General features: G+C 39.6%; 1 protein-coding gene across 1 annotated transcript; it reads right to left on the bottom strand.

The window, feature by feature from the left end:
• Positions 1–10,606: 10,606 nt before the first annotated feature.
• Positions 10,607–14,354, bottom strand: LOC129193903 (otoraplin-like). The gene is made up of 4 exons (XM_054798688.1): positions 14,061–14,354; positions 13,851–13,990; positions 13,668–13,778; positions 10,607–13,591 (listed from the first exon to the last, which is right to left on the bottom strand). The coding sequence occupies exons 1-4, from the start codon at positions 14,173–14,175 to the stop codon at positions 13,568–13,570; spliced, it is 390 nt and encodes a 129-aa protein (XP_054654663.1). The 5' UTR covers positions 14,176–14,354; the 3' UTR covers positions 10,607–13,567.

Below are 14,354 nucleotides of genomic sequence, written 5' to 3'. Positions count from 1 at the left end.
CAATCCAGTACGTAAGAGGGCCATATTTACAATTTAAACACAGATTGCCACTGACTACACATTTCTCGCATGCTGTAACCTAAGGGTCTCACCCATGGCCCGTGGCACCACATTTTGTGCCCCCCCCTTCATGACATTGACCTTTGGTGGAAGTGTGATCATGATCTGGGCTATGTGAGCCGGCTATGTGGAGATGTCGCAGGGGGCATCCCTCATGACTGAAGGCCCTCGTCTGTGTGGTAATGACTTGCTTTTTCAACGGGACAGGCTGCACTTCACAAAGGATTCTTCCAGATGCCATCTTCACCACCTGGATCAACATTCCTACTAGCCTCTTGGAAGTTAAGGATGAAACGTTCTTCTACCTTTCAATGTCACATGCTTGGTGCGCTCCTACAAATTCCAAACCTTGAAGGAGACCAGGCCTTTGAAGATGTTGTTTCTTCTCTGGCAGATGGGAGTCTGATGGTTATCGGACTGCACTCGGCACCAGTAACAGCCTTCATTTGGGTCAAAGATGGACCTGTGTCTTGACAGACAGCCAATGGGATGCTCCGGTTCATTTTGGGGGGGGTCTACTACTTGACTTTTTTGTTCCATGAGCCTCAGGATGTTTTTGGAATGACTGTCTTACTGCGTCCAAGCTCAGCAGCAATGGTGCGTTGAGAGAGAAACCTTGCTGATGCAGATCAACAATCCCACCGCTTTCAAAGAGAGAAAGCTGTTTTGCCTTTGCCATCAAGAGATGATGACAGTGTGTTGGATGACACTAAATCACATTTTAAACTTGTCTTCAAAATGTGATCAGAAGTGTATATAGATATATATATACATAGATTGCTCGAAGTGGCTCTACTATGTCTTGTGGGACTCAACAGTGCCACAGTAATATACTTTATTTAGTATTTACTTTATAATATTTAGACTTTAAACTGTTTAACTTGTACATTAACGACATTTGCAAAGTAACTAACAACTTAAAATTGGTCTTATTCGCCGATGATACCACCGCTTTCTGTTCTGGTGAAAGCACACAAGAACTCATTAAAAAGGTCAAGGATGAAAAGGTCATATTAAAGTCATGGTTTGACAAGAACAGATTATCTCTGAATTTAAGTAAAACTAAAATAATGCTATTTGGTAATAGTAGAAAGGACACGTACGACCAAATACAAATTAATGGAGTGGATATTGAAAAAGTGGAAGAATATAAATTCCTTGGGGTTATAATAGATGAAAACATGAGTTGGAAATCTCATATTAAAAATATACAGCAAAAGGTGGCGAGAAATATCTCTATATTGAATAAAGCAAAATATGTTCTTGATCATAAATCACTCCACACTCTGTACTGTTCCTTAGTATTAGCATATTTAATGTATTGTGTGGAAATATGGGAAATAATTACAAAAGCAATCTTCACTCACTCACTGTACTGCAAAAAAGATGGTGAGGATCATTCATAATACCAAGTATAGACAACATACACACCTTTATTTTTAATATCACATATTAGTGATGATCATTCATAATACCAAGTATAGACAACATACACACCTTTATTTTTAATATCACATATTAGTGATGATCATTCATGATACCAAGTATAGACAACATACACACCTTTATTTTTAATATCACATATTAGTGATGATCATTCATGATACCAAGTATAGACAACATACAAACCCTTTATTTTTAAAATCACAGATATTAAAATTCGCAGATTTAGTACTCTTTCAAACTGCTAGAATAATGCATCAAGTTAATAATAACTCGTTACCCAAAAATCTAATTAAGTATTTCTCAATCAGAGAGGAGAAATATGATCTTAGAGGAAAATTAAACCTAAAACATTTATATGCGAGAACAACGCTGAAAACCCACAGCATTTCCGTGTGTGGAACTAAATTATGGAACGGATTGAGTAAAAAACTCAAACAATGTACAGAGATGAGCAAATTCAAAAAACAATACAAGCAGTTGATGTTTGCTAAATACAAGCAGAAGAGTCCTGATTGTTCTGTCAGGTTTGTTATTTTATTTTATTTTTTTATTTATTTTTTTATTTTTTATTTTATTTTATTTTTATTTTATTTTTTTATTTTTTTTATTTAATTAAATTTTATTTTTTATTTATTTCTTTCTATTTATTTATTTATTTTTTTTAATTTTCTTTGTTGTGTTTAAAAAAAAAAAAAAGAAGGAAAAGAAAAAAAAAGGAAAAAAAAAATAAAACCTTTGTTCTTATTTATTTATTTATTTAGTATTGTCATCATTATTATCATTATTATGAATGTTCTCTCTTTTTTTTGTTTTTTTTGGGGGGAGGGCTATCTCACCGTTATCTATTATGTGTTATCCTGACTATCACAGAAAACATGACATGGAATCCAGGAAGTGAACTACATGTACTGTACTAGATGTAGAATGGATGGGGGGTAGGATTAAATAAGCTTTGCTTCTTCCTACTCCTTTTGGACATGTGGAACTGTCAAAGAATGATTCATGAGATGTATTCCATTGGAACCTTCATGTTCAAATAAACTAAACCAAACCAAACCAAACTTTATTCTCATAATTCTCAATATTTTGATTTTATTTTCACAACTTTTTCTCCAATCTAATTATCCAAAAACAAAATTACCACTTATGACAAATATTAAAACAAATATTAGAATATATTTTGACTATTTTTGTTCTAACATCATATGTTTTCCCACAACCTAATTTTCCAAAAATTCAAACTTTTCTCATATTAAAAAAATGTATTCCTAATATTTCAACTTTTTTTTAAAGATAATTTTTCACTTTTATGCTACCAAAATGACAGGATTTTCCCTCATAATGTAACATTCTTGTAAAAATACAACTTTCTCGTTTGATTACAAGTGGAATATTTTCATTTTGTTCTTGTAAAATCACAGCTGATTTTTCAATTTTTGCTGGCTTTTATTTAGTTTTCTTGTTCAATTGTTAGAATGTTCTGCAGGCCTATAAAAAAAACTGTTGCATGCCGCACTTTGGACAACAGTCATGTGGTTCAAATCCTATTTTTGTTAGTTTGTTGATATTTTCGTAACATGGTAATATTTTTACTATGTCAATATTAAAAACTAATGACTAAAATCTGCCTATCACATATAGAAATAACTAAAATACCTAAAAACAACATTGGCAGTCACTTGATTGAAACGTGATTCTGGACTGAATGCTTATACTTGATGCAGCCCAGCCTCGGCCAGATGACCCCCAGCGGCTCCCTCTCACTAGTTCCTTTGCCGGATTGTTGCCCTACCTTGCCAGCTTTGTGCATGCTTCATTTTGTCATGCCATCTTTGCTAGTCAACCTTTTTAACCCCCTATTCCCTGCTGCCAACTGATTACAGTAAGTTGTTTAGCATTTTTGTATTTTCTTAATTTGCTACTTTGTTTTTTTGTTTGTGCCTGGTTAGCTTCCTGGTGACCACAGAATGAGCACTGAATTAAAAAAAAATAATACAGTAGACGTTCCTGCAACAAAAATAATCAGTTCTGAGAACCTTTATGTTATAGGGTTTTTATGTTATACGAAGCGTAAAATACATGGAAATAGCCTAATCCGTTCCAAGATCTTCCCAAACTCACCCCTTTGGCCCTTCAAAATATTCAAAGTCCACCGAATATGGTGGGAAAATATAAGAAAACATTAGCATAAACATAGTAGAGTAACATTCCAACATAAAATAAGGTAATAAATAAGATTACTGTAAGTGAATAAAACTGAAAAACAAAAACAATCAACTAGTTTAAGGGTGACTACGATGAGGAAGGAGGTTGAAGGGAGAAGCCTGTCTCTCACACAAACTCACGTTTGCGCTGTATAAGTCAGCCAATGAGATGAGAGCGTAGACGGTGCCCCAATAATCAGCCAATGAGAGCGTGAAGCGTCAGAAGGCGTCACCAAGTGTACTCTGTTAGTCATGGAAAATGTTTCCCTCTATGTCGCGCGAGCTATTCAAATCAAATTTCTGAACTGGCACCGACTTGACGCTTTACGTTATATGAAATTTCTTACGTAATACGATGCAAAAGCATAAATTCTTTACGTTCAGTGGAATTTACGTAAAAAGGAGGTTTACGTTATGCGAGGTGCTACTGTATATAACTTCTTAGCATATTACAAAATATCAAAGTGGCATCCTTGCACTTTTCATTTTGTGTCCCTCGCTGTAGAAGCAATGAAAGTTCTTACTTACCAGCTGGCTCGCTGGTTTTGGATGCTTCCAGTCACTCGTACGCCGTCTTCTAGAAGTGCAGCCTGCAGCCATAGCTCCTTTGTAGCCACATGTCATATGAGTAATAAACATGTCATTAAGGTGGCCAAAGCTCTGTGGTGACACTGTCATGCAGATTTGGAAATATCATCATTATTATTCATAAAGAACATGACCCCTGTTATTGTTTTTCATCACTTTGTATAAAGTATAAATAAAAAAAAAAAGTCATCCAATGTGCAACCCACGTTCCCAAAGTGGGGATGAATTGCCGTAGGACAGGTGTGTCCAAAGTGCAGCCCGTGGCACGTTTTAAAAATGTAATTGAACAAGAAAACTCAAAAGAAACAACAGCAAAAATGAAAGGATCCGCAGCAATTTTACAAGCATAAAGTCAAACTTTTAAGAGGAAAAAGTTGTAGTCTAATGACAAAAAGTCAAAATTTTACGAGAAGAAGAAAAACTATATCTTTTAAAGTAATATTATGTGAAACAGAACAGCGAATAATGTCATTTTTGGAAAATTAAGTTGCGGAAAAAGTTATGTCACGAGAATAAAGTGAAAAAAACAGCTGTAATTTTACAAGAATGTCAAAATAATCACAAAAAATTTGGAGAATAAACTGGTAATATTAATGTGATAAATTATTAATATTAAAGAAAACATTTTAAAGAAGTGCAGGCCTCACGTGCCTCAGCCTAGGTCAGTGTTCACCAGACTCCACCATAAAAAAGACACTGGGCAAAATCGAGTTCCAAGACTGAAACCACTGCTGAACAAAAACATCAATTTTGCCGGAAAACATCTTGATAATCCCCAAGACCTTTGGGAAAATCCTCTGTGGTCTGATGAGACAAAAGTTAAACTTTTTGGAACGTGTGCAGGAGAAGACGGAGGAATAACTGGCACCAGTCTGCTGTCTCATGGCAGTTAATAAAGGTCCCGGTAATTGAACACAGGTGTGTGCGATCAGCTTGCACATCAGGAACGCGTGCACTGAAACAAATAGCAGACAGGCGGCAGAAGAGCGACAGACACGGGACATGACAGTGTGTGTGCCATTACATCTGGCCACATTTCATCATAGCAACAGTAAAATGTGGTGGTGGTAGTGTGATGGTCTGGGGCTGTTTTGCTGTGATAAATGGAAGCATGAATTGTGCTGAAGGAGAATGTTGGTGACCTCAAGCTGAAAGCAACTTGGGTTCTGCAGCAGGACAATGATCCAAAACACACCAGCAAGTCCACCTCTGAATGGATGAAGACTTTGGAGTGGTCTAGTCCAAGTCCTGACCTGAATCCTATTGAGATGCTGTGGCTTGACCTTAAAAAGGAAAAGCCTCCAATGTGGCTGAATGACAACAATTCTGCTAAATTCCTCCCCAGCGCTGGAAGAGACTCATTGCAAGTTGATTGCAGTTGTTGCTGCTAAGGGGGGCCAACCACTTATTAGCTTTAGGGGGCCATCACTTTTTCACACAGGGACATGTAGCTTTGGATTTTTGTCTCCCTTAATAATAAAAAGTTTCATTTAAAAAGTGCATAAAGTGTTGACTTGTGTTGTCATTGACTGATATTTACATTTGTTTGATGATCTGAAACATTTAAGGGTGACTAAATGTGAAGAAATCAAGAAGGGGGCAAACACTTTCATACCACTGCATATACAGTAGTACCTCGCATAACGTAAACCTCCTTTTACATCAATTCCACTGAACATAAAAAATTTATGTAAAGTTTTTGCTTCATATTACAGAAGAAAGTCCATATAACATAAAGAGTCGAGTCAGTGCAAGTCTTTTTTTTTTTCAATCAACTTTATTAATGCCTCAAGTCGGTGCAAGTTCAGACTAGGGAGGGAAACATTTTCCATGACTAACAGAGTACTCTTGGTGACGCCTTCTGACGCATCACTCTCTCATTGGCTGATTTTCGGGGCACCGCCTACGCTCTTATCTCATTGGCTGACTTATCCAGCACGTGCGTGAGTTTGTGTGAGAGACAGGCTTCTCCCTTCAACCTCCTTCCTCTTCGTAGTCCCCCTGAAACTAACTTAAACAAGTAAGTTAAGTTAGAAATTAAAATTTTGCACACAGCATTATCGTGTAGTGCGTGTGCGTTCGTCTGTGAGACTAGGTGACTCTTAGACTCTTTGAGTCGCGTTTCGACTCAGGCTAGTCCTCCTCCTCCTTCCTGCCTCCACTTGCGCTCCTGATCAAGACATCTTGTGAACGGTAGGATTGTTTTTGTTTTTCAGTTTTATTCATTTACAGTAATCTTATTTATTACCTTATTTTATATTGGAATGTTACTCTACTATGTTTATGCTAACGTTTTCTTATATTTTCCCACCATATTTGGTGGACTTTGAATATTTTGAAGTGCCAAAGGGGTGAGTTTGGGAAGATCGTGGAACGGATTAGGCTATTTACATGTATTTTACGCTTCGTATAACATAAAATCCCTATAACATAAAGGTTCTTGGAACGGATTATTTACGTTGTCGGGGCGTCTACTGTGCTGTACATAAGCTGTTAGCATATTTTACAGTGGTGGCGCTGTTCCGTGAGGAAGGCGACTCCTAACACGGTGTGTCTGGGTGTGGATTTTTGCTGTTTTTATTGTGTTTTTATGGGCCATATTGCTCATATGTTCATCTTGGCATGATGTGGGGAGAAATAGTGTTTCATATGGCCATAATATGGCTTTTGATTGCGGCGCTATGGCACGTTAATGGACATTGTTGGCAAACGCCGATACGATCCGCAGCCGCCATCTTGGGAAAGTTCACCTACTCCCGGGACTTCCGTTGCAGCTCCGTGGCGTACCATCAATGCCAGAGGACGCGCTTCTTCGGAATATACCCCCGGAGCAACATCGCGGGTATAAACGAAAGCGAATAAGGAGGAAACGGGGCACGAGAGGAGGGATACACAACAGGCTAAAGCAAAGGGGCAGCCGCTTGCCCTTACCGGCTATCACCCTGACAAACGTGCGATCGCTTCGGAACAAGGCAGATGAACTTTCAGCACTACTAAAGTCCGATCCGGATTACCAACGAACCAGTCTCTTTTGCTATACGGAGACCTGGCTCACCGGAGAAGTGGACGTGCAGTTGGATGGATACAACATCATTCGGTTTGACAGAGATGCTGTCAAAACACGGAAGTCGATCGGGGGCGGGGTTTGCATGGCGGTGAATAAATCATGGGCTACCAACTATACAGTGAGGGAGCAAACATTATGAACTGATGACTGTATCATTCAGACCACACTACTTGCCTAGAGAATTCTCACAAATAACAATTATGTTAGTTTACGTCCCTGGCCCAGATTTCAATCGAGCTGCAGAGCGCATAGTTAAGCGGTATAACAACGCTGTCACTCAAACAGGAGAGCAGCCAGTGTTTATACTGGGAGATTTTAACAGGTGTGATATCTCCACCCATCTCCCCAGTCTCGAACAATACATGACCACAGCCACAAGGGGACAGAATACACTGGACCTGTGTTTTGGGAATGTCCCTGGGGCATATGTCTCAAAGCCACGCCCACCACTCGGACTATCAGACCACAATGTGATCTTATTGTTACCAAAATATAGATCCCGGTTAAAAACAGAGGGGATTGTTACAAAAACCATCAGGGTCTGGAATGACGACGCATTTGAAACCTTAAAGGGCTGCTTTGAGCTGACGGACTGGGATTTATTTTTGAATGACTGCGGTAATAATTTAAATACAGTATGCTTTCTGAAGTCCTCACCTCCTACATCATGTTCTGCGAAGACAATGGGCCTCATTCACGAAACGTTCTTACACACAAATGTGTTCTTAAAGCCTTCTTACAAAGATTTTTGGTATTCACGAAACGTGTTCTTAACTCCCAGTTCTTAGATCTAAGAACAAATTCTACGAACGCTCAGGAGGACTCTTACGCACAAGCAAAGCTTGCACTTTCAATGCGCAATCGCCCTCATGATGGATTTTGCAACCTGATCCCAAAAAATGTAGTGCAAATAAAATATCCCAACAATGATTTAATATCAAAACAACTCAAATATACTCCATGGATAAATATATATTCAAATCCCAATTCATCAAAAAAAAGGCTGGCTGGACGTGCGCTGCGCAGAGAGAGAATGTAAAGGGACCATTAGATTTATTTGCTGAAAGCCACCAATATTTGATGTCCCGCTTCAGGCTTCAGGCTTCCCTCTCTGTTCTTGCAGGTGTGCAGGATCATCAGAATAACATCGCAATGAAACGTGGTGTGTCTATTGCGCACGTAGCACCCCCAGATAACGACATGCGCCCCCAGCCACGTCTTGAGCCAGAGCACGGGGCTGCTGTATTAATTAGGCAGCGTCTAATCAAATGTAACCACAGAAAAAATACATTGTCACACACAAACTATGTATTTTGACTTTATTTTTCCATCATGATTGTGTAAATATTTTCTAGAGTTTCTGAAATGGTTTGGTTTCTGATTGATGGCCCACCTCCCGTTTCCTCCAGATCCCTCCGGTGCAGTCCAATCTTTTTTTTTAGTCTATTTTAAGTCAAAACACTTCTTTTTAACCTCTGCGGTGGCGCGTTTCTCCGTGGAAACGGCATTTATGTTTGGTGGTGCTCCATGCCGACTCTTTTTGGATGGCCTGATGACCGGTGGATACACGTGAAAATAAGGTGGTCTTGTGTTCGCTCACTCCTTGTAAAAGCACCTCTATTTCAGTAGAATTGAACTTTTTCTTTCGTTTGTTGTCCAGCTGCTCCTCAGTCTTGCCCTTGCGCGTTGCCATCTCCGCCTCCAGCTGCCACATTTTTTACCTTATATAGGAAATAATAGGCGGTGACCTATGCAAATTAGGCCTCACATGCGCGGGCATCGCAGTTGGCATTCATCAACCTAAGAACACCGGTGCGAACGATTATCCCTACTTGAGAACGTGTCGTGAATGTGGCGCAGTTTCCAACCCGCGCCTTCTTAAGTACACTTCTTAAGAAGACTTTTAAGAAGATGTTCGTGAATGAGGCCCACAGTCCCCACTCCCTCACCATTGATGAACAGCTGGTGACCACCATCCTGGCCAGAGTGAAGCCCAACAAAGCAGCGGGCCCTGATGGACTCTGAGGCAGGGTGCTCAAAGAGTGCTCCACTCAGCTGGGTGGAGTGGTCACCAGGCTCTTCCAGCTCTTACTGGATTCTAGCACAGTCCCCAGATCGTGGAAGGAATCAACAATCCCCCCCCTTCCAAACAAGGCGAGACCAAAGGGCTTGCAGGACTACAGGCCCATAGCCGTGACTTCTGACCTCTGTAAGTGCATGGAGAGGGTCGTAGCTGACCAGCTGAGATCTGAATTGTTCAACAAATTGGACCCTCTCCAGTTTGCTTACAAAGTTAAGCGTGGCACAGAGGATGCAAGCCTCATGCTTTTAGATCAGGTCACCAAGCAGGAGGATTCCACACCCCCCCACACAAGGATTTTATTCATGGATTTTTCCTCAGCTTTTAATACTGTAAACAACAACACACTGCTACAACATCTGTCATCACTCCAGGTTCGTACAATGCTCATTTTATGGATCAAGGAATTCTTATGTGATAGGCCACAGCATGTGTTTTTAAATGGTGTTAGGTCCAGCCAAATTGTCTTAAAGACGGGCCTCCCCCAGGGCTGTGTGCTGTCACCTGTTCTTTTTTCAGTGTACACCAACAACATCTCATGCGCTGTTGAAGGACTGTCGTTAATCAAGTATGCTGACGACCTGGCTCTGGTGGCACACGTCACGGACATGGAGGCTCTGGCACAGTACCAGAAGCGGGTCCACACTCTGGTCTGTGGCTTTGCTCAGAGCTCATTGGAACGTAACATTTCTAAAACAAAGGAGTTGTGCTGTGGAGCCACAGGGCTTTCGCCTCTTTCAACCTCTCGTCATTCATGGCCAGCAGGTGGAGCAGGTTGACTGTTTTAAACACCTGGGGATGGACATAGACAAGAACCTGTCTTTTGGACACCAGGCAGACTCTGCTTTCAAGAAGGCACAACAACGCCTCCACCTCCTGAGAAGACTGAGATCTTTTAATGTTAGCAAAGACATTCTAACTCTTCACTCATAGAATCCATCCTCACATATAATATCTCTTCCTGGTACAACTTTCTCACACTCAACATAAAACAAAACAGTCAAGAATCATAAACCAGGCCAGTAAAATCACTCAAACACCTCAGACTCCCCTCTGTGAGTTGTATAGGCGATCAGTGCTGAGAAAAGCCACTCTCATCACTGAGGATGCCCCCCCCCCCGCACCACTCCTCCACTCTGCTGCCGTCAGAACCCCACTGGCCCGCAAAAACACCTCCAAGAAATCCCTTATTCCAGCTGCAGTAACTATCTTAACCAGCGCCCGGTAGCACTGTTGTTCTTGTATTGTATGTTTTGTTGTGTGTTTTATATTGTACTTCATTGTGAGTGAATTTTTATAAGCCATGCTGGAAGACAAATTTCTGTTCTATAGAACAGACAATAAAGTTCTATTCTATTCTATTCTATTCTATATCTTACATGTGTTGCTTTCCAAAATATCAAAGTGGCAAAGTTGCATCCTTTCATTTTTCACTATGTGGAAACAGTTTGAGCAGCTCTTCGTACATTATCATTCATGAGTGGTGAATACTAATAATTTAGGATTGAATGTCATGAATGGCTAAGCCGGAGTAAGGATCCCAATGCAGAGAGTGACGCTTGAAGGTTTAACAAAAGTTTTAATGTACAACAGAGGGTAGGAACAGAAAAAGGCGGCAAGAGAGTCCAACAAAAACACACGGGCCGAGCCTAGCAGAAGTAACAAAAAACACTACGACACACGGTAGTAGGGAAAAGGCCTGGACAACCACTACAAGCACCACTACAAAAGGTAGCAGGGAACAGGTGAGAGTCTGGTACAGAGGCGCTGCTGGGGTAGCCAAGCAGGAAGAAGTACTCACGAAAGCTGTAGGTCAAAGAGAGGGGACCAATCGGGAATAGCTAAGACGAGAGCTCGAAGAGCGACGTAGCTGAAGGTACGATCTGGCGACTAACAAGTCCGAGTGTCCTGCTTAAGTACACATCACCTGTAATAGTGTGCAGGTGTGTTCAGGTAGCTCCGCCTCCGCCGGCTTGGTGGCAACTGCAAGACACAGCAGACAGGCGGCAGCAAAAAGGACAGACACAGAATGTGACAATTGAAAATGCGTATAATCAATGTACGGGTGTCAAGGTCTATACTGTTGATACAGCGTGTGGAAGTACGATGGAGTATTAGGGACACATTCAAAAAGAAATCGGATATTTTGAGAATAAAGTAGTCAATTTCCGAGAAAAACTTTTTTTTGTCAGTGTATGACTTTATTCTTGTAAATTTACAAAAAAAGGTTGTGGTTTGCGAGAAAAAAAGTCGTAATATAACGAGAAAAAAGTCTTAAATTTACGGCTTTTTTTCTTGTCAATTTATGACCATTTTTGTAAATTTACAACTTTTTTCCTCGCAACCTTACGACTTTTTCTCGTAAATATACGACTTTTTTCTCGCAAATTCCCGACTTTTTTCTTGTACATTTGTGACTTTTATTCTCGTAATATTACAAAAAAAAGTATCGTAAATTTATAACTTTTATGCTTGTAAATTATGATATTTTTCCTCTAAAAAACATATGTCACGAGAATAAAGTGGAAAAAAACAGCTCTAATTTTACAAGAATGTCAAAACAATTGGAAAAATTTGGAGAATAAACTGGTAATTACAATGTGAGTAAAAAAATATCATTTATGAGCATGAAGCTGAAATTATTAATATTAAAGAAAACATTTTAAAGAACTGCTTTTATTCTTGTAAATTATGACATTTTTTCTCAAAAAACTTACAACTTTTTTTTTCTCCAATTTATGACTTTTATGACTTTATGAATTGACGACTTTTTTCACAGAAATCTGTGACTTTTATTTCTGTAAATTCTAATGAATTTATGAATTTTATTCTCATAATATTATACTTTTTTCTTGCAAAATTACGACTTTTTTCTCGTAAATTCACGCCTTTTTCTCACAAATCTACTATTTCATTTTTCTCATACATTTGCAACTTTTATTCTCAGAAATTACAAAAATAAAAAAAATATATATTGTGAATTTACTACTTCATTTATCACTTTTTTCTTGCAAATTTGTGACTTTATTCTCAAAATCTTTGTACGACTATATTCTTGTAAGTTTACAAAAAAGTCGTAATATCACGAGAAAAAAAATCTACAGCTTTTTTAATTGTAAATTTATGACTATTTTGCAAATTTACAGCTTTTTTCCCGCAAATTCACAACTTTTTTGTTGTACATTTGTGACTTTTATTCTCTGAATATTACAAAACATTTTCTCGGATATTTAGGACTTTTATTCTTGTAAATTATCACGTTTCCTAAAAAAACCATCCAACTTTTTCCGTAAAGTTATGGCTTTTATGACTTTATGAATTAACAACTTTTTTTCACATAAATGTGTGACTTTTATTTCCATTACAAGTGTTTCAAGTTGTTGTCATAAATTTATGAATTTTATTCTCGGAATATTTTTCTTGCAAACTTACGACTTTTTTCTCGCAAATTCCTGCCTTTTTTCTCACAAATGTACTACTTAATTTACGCCTTTTTTCTTCTACATTTGTGACTTTTATTCTTAGAAATTACAACTTTTTTCTTCTCGTAAATGTACTACTTAATTCACAATTTTTTTTCTCGCTAATTTACGACTATTCTCAAAATCTGAGATTATTTTTTTTCCAATGTGGGCCCAATAGTCCGCGTGTGTGTGTGTGTGTGTGTGTGTGTGTGTGCGTGTGTGCGTGTGCGTGTGTGTGTAAAATGGGTGGAAAGTGACCTGACTTCCAAATGCGTGTGGGAAAGACAGATAGTGGAAAGTGTTTGGAAACCAGCAGGCAGCCACAAAAAAGAATTCAATCAACAAACCGGAGCGTAAATTAATGTTCATGAAAGCTGTTAGCTTGTATCTACAAGGTTGCGGCCACTTCCTGTTGTCAAAGCCACACCCCTTTAGCTGCCTTTGTGTCCTTAGCATGACTGCTGATTGGTCCACTGATGGTTTTGGGACGTGTTGTAAACATGTGATGTACTTCAACGTAACCATGACCATTACAATGAATTGGCATAAAAAAGAGGGTTTATTTCGAGTTAAATGAAAGGTGGCAGCAGTTGAGTTGTGTCCTGTGCCAGATATAAGCATGCATTCATTTGTGTAGCCCAGACAGGAAGCATCCGCCTTAAGCACAGGAGAAATCTGTGTTCTGCGGTGACAGAAACAAATCCGTCAAGTTAAAAGCTGTGTATAAAAATATGCATCCGAGGCATGTTCATGCTCACTGTTGTTGGAATCTCAACGGTGTCCTCTCTAAACCTCTGCGTCTCCTCCACCAGGGTAGCAGGGAAGTACCCGATGATGCCCATCTGGTCCACGTAGCGCTCACTGTACACCTACAACAGCCAACATAACCGTAAAGCTTACATTTCAATGCAGTCTCTTTCCTGTTCATGTTTTGGACCTACACTGCCGGACCAGAAGACTCCAGCGCCCTCCTCTGGTACGAGCTTAGAATACACATAAACCTTCTGCTCCTTCTTGATGTTGATGAATCTGCAGTCTGGAGCTATGAAGTCATCCAAGGCCGTGGCCATGGAGAGAACATCTGACAGAGAAATCACGCAAACGTGCCTTAAAACTGCTTTTCACTTGGACTTACTTCTTCTTCTACTTACATGAGCACTCTTCATCGCCACACATCTTCTTATCTGCTAGCTTTTCCACGACCACGGCCTCCGAGGTGAAGCGCAGCGTCCACGCGCAAAGCACAATCACAAGCGGGTGCCTCATTTTTAGAAAAACGGTCGTACAAGTGCAACTTTTAGGAGGATCGGAGAGAAAGCGCCTCTCTCGCCGAGGGGAAAACAAATGGGCTGTGCCTCGACATCACAGGCAGCCCGTCCAATCAGTGTTGACGTTCAACAAGGTCACGCTCTGGAAGGCGTTACTGCCCAAGAAAAGGGAGTTGG

Source organism: Dunckerocampus dactyliophorus, chromosome 14, assembly GCF_027744805.1.
Source record: "Dunckerocampus dactyliophorus isolate RoL2022-P2 chromosome 14, RoL_Ddac_1.1, whole genome shotgun sequence".
In the NCBI taxonomy this organism is placed as follows: domain Eukaryota; kingdom Metazoa; phylum Chordata; class Actinopteri; order Syngnathiformes; family Syngnathidae; genus Dunckerocampus; species Dunckerocampus dactyliophorus.
This window is presented reverse-complemented; position numbering and strand designations above follow the sequence as displayed.

Bases quoted from the DNA above. Each gene is read 5' to 3' on its own strand.
- LOC129193903 (XM_054798688.1), bottom strand. From the start codon at position 14,175: ATGAGGCACCCGCTTGTGATTGTGCTTTGCGCGTGGACGCTGCGCTTC. The intron at 13,991-14,060 runs GTAAGTAGAAGA...TTTCTCTGTCAG, and splicing joins TGGCGATGAAGAGTGCTCAT to ATGTTCTCTCCATGGCCACG. The intron at 13,592-13,667 runs GTGAGCATGAAC...CTGTCACCGCAG, and splicing joins CCGTTGAGATTCCAACAACA to AACACAGATTTCTCCTGTGC.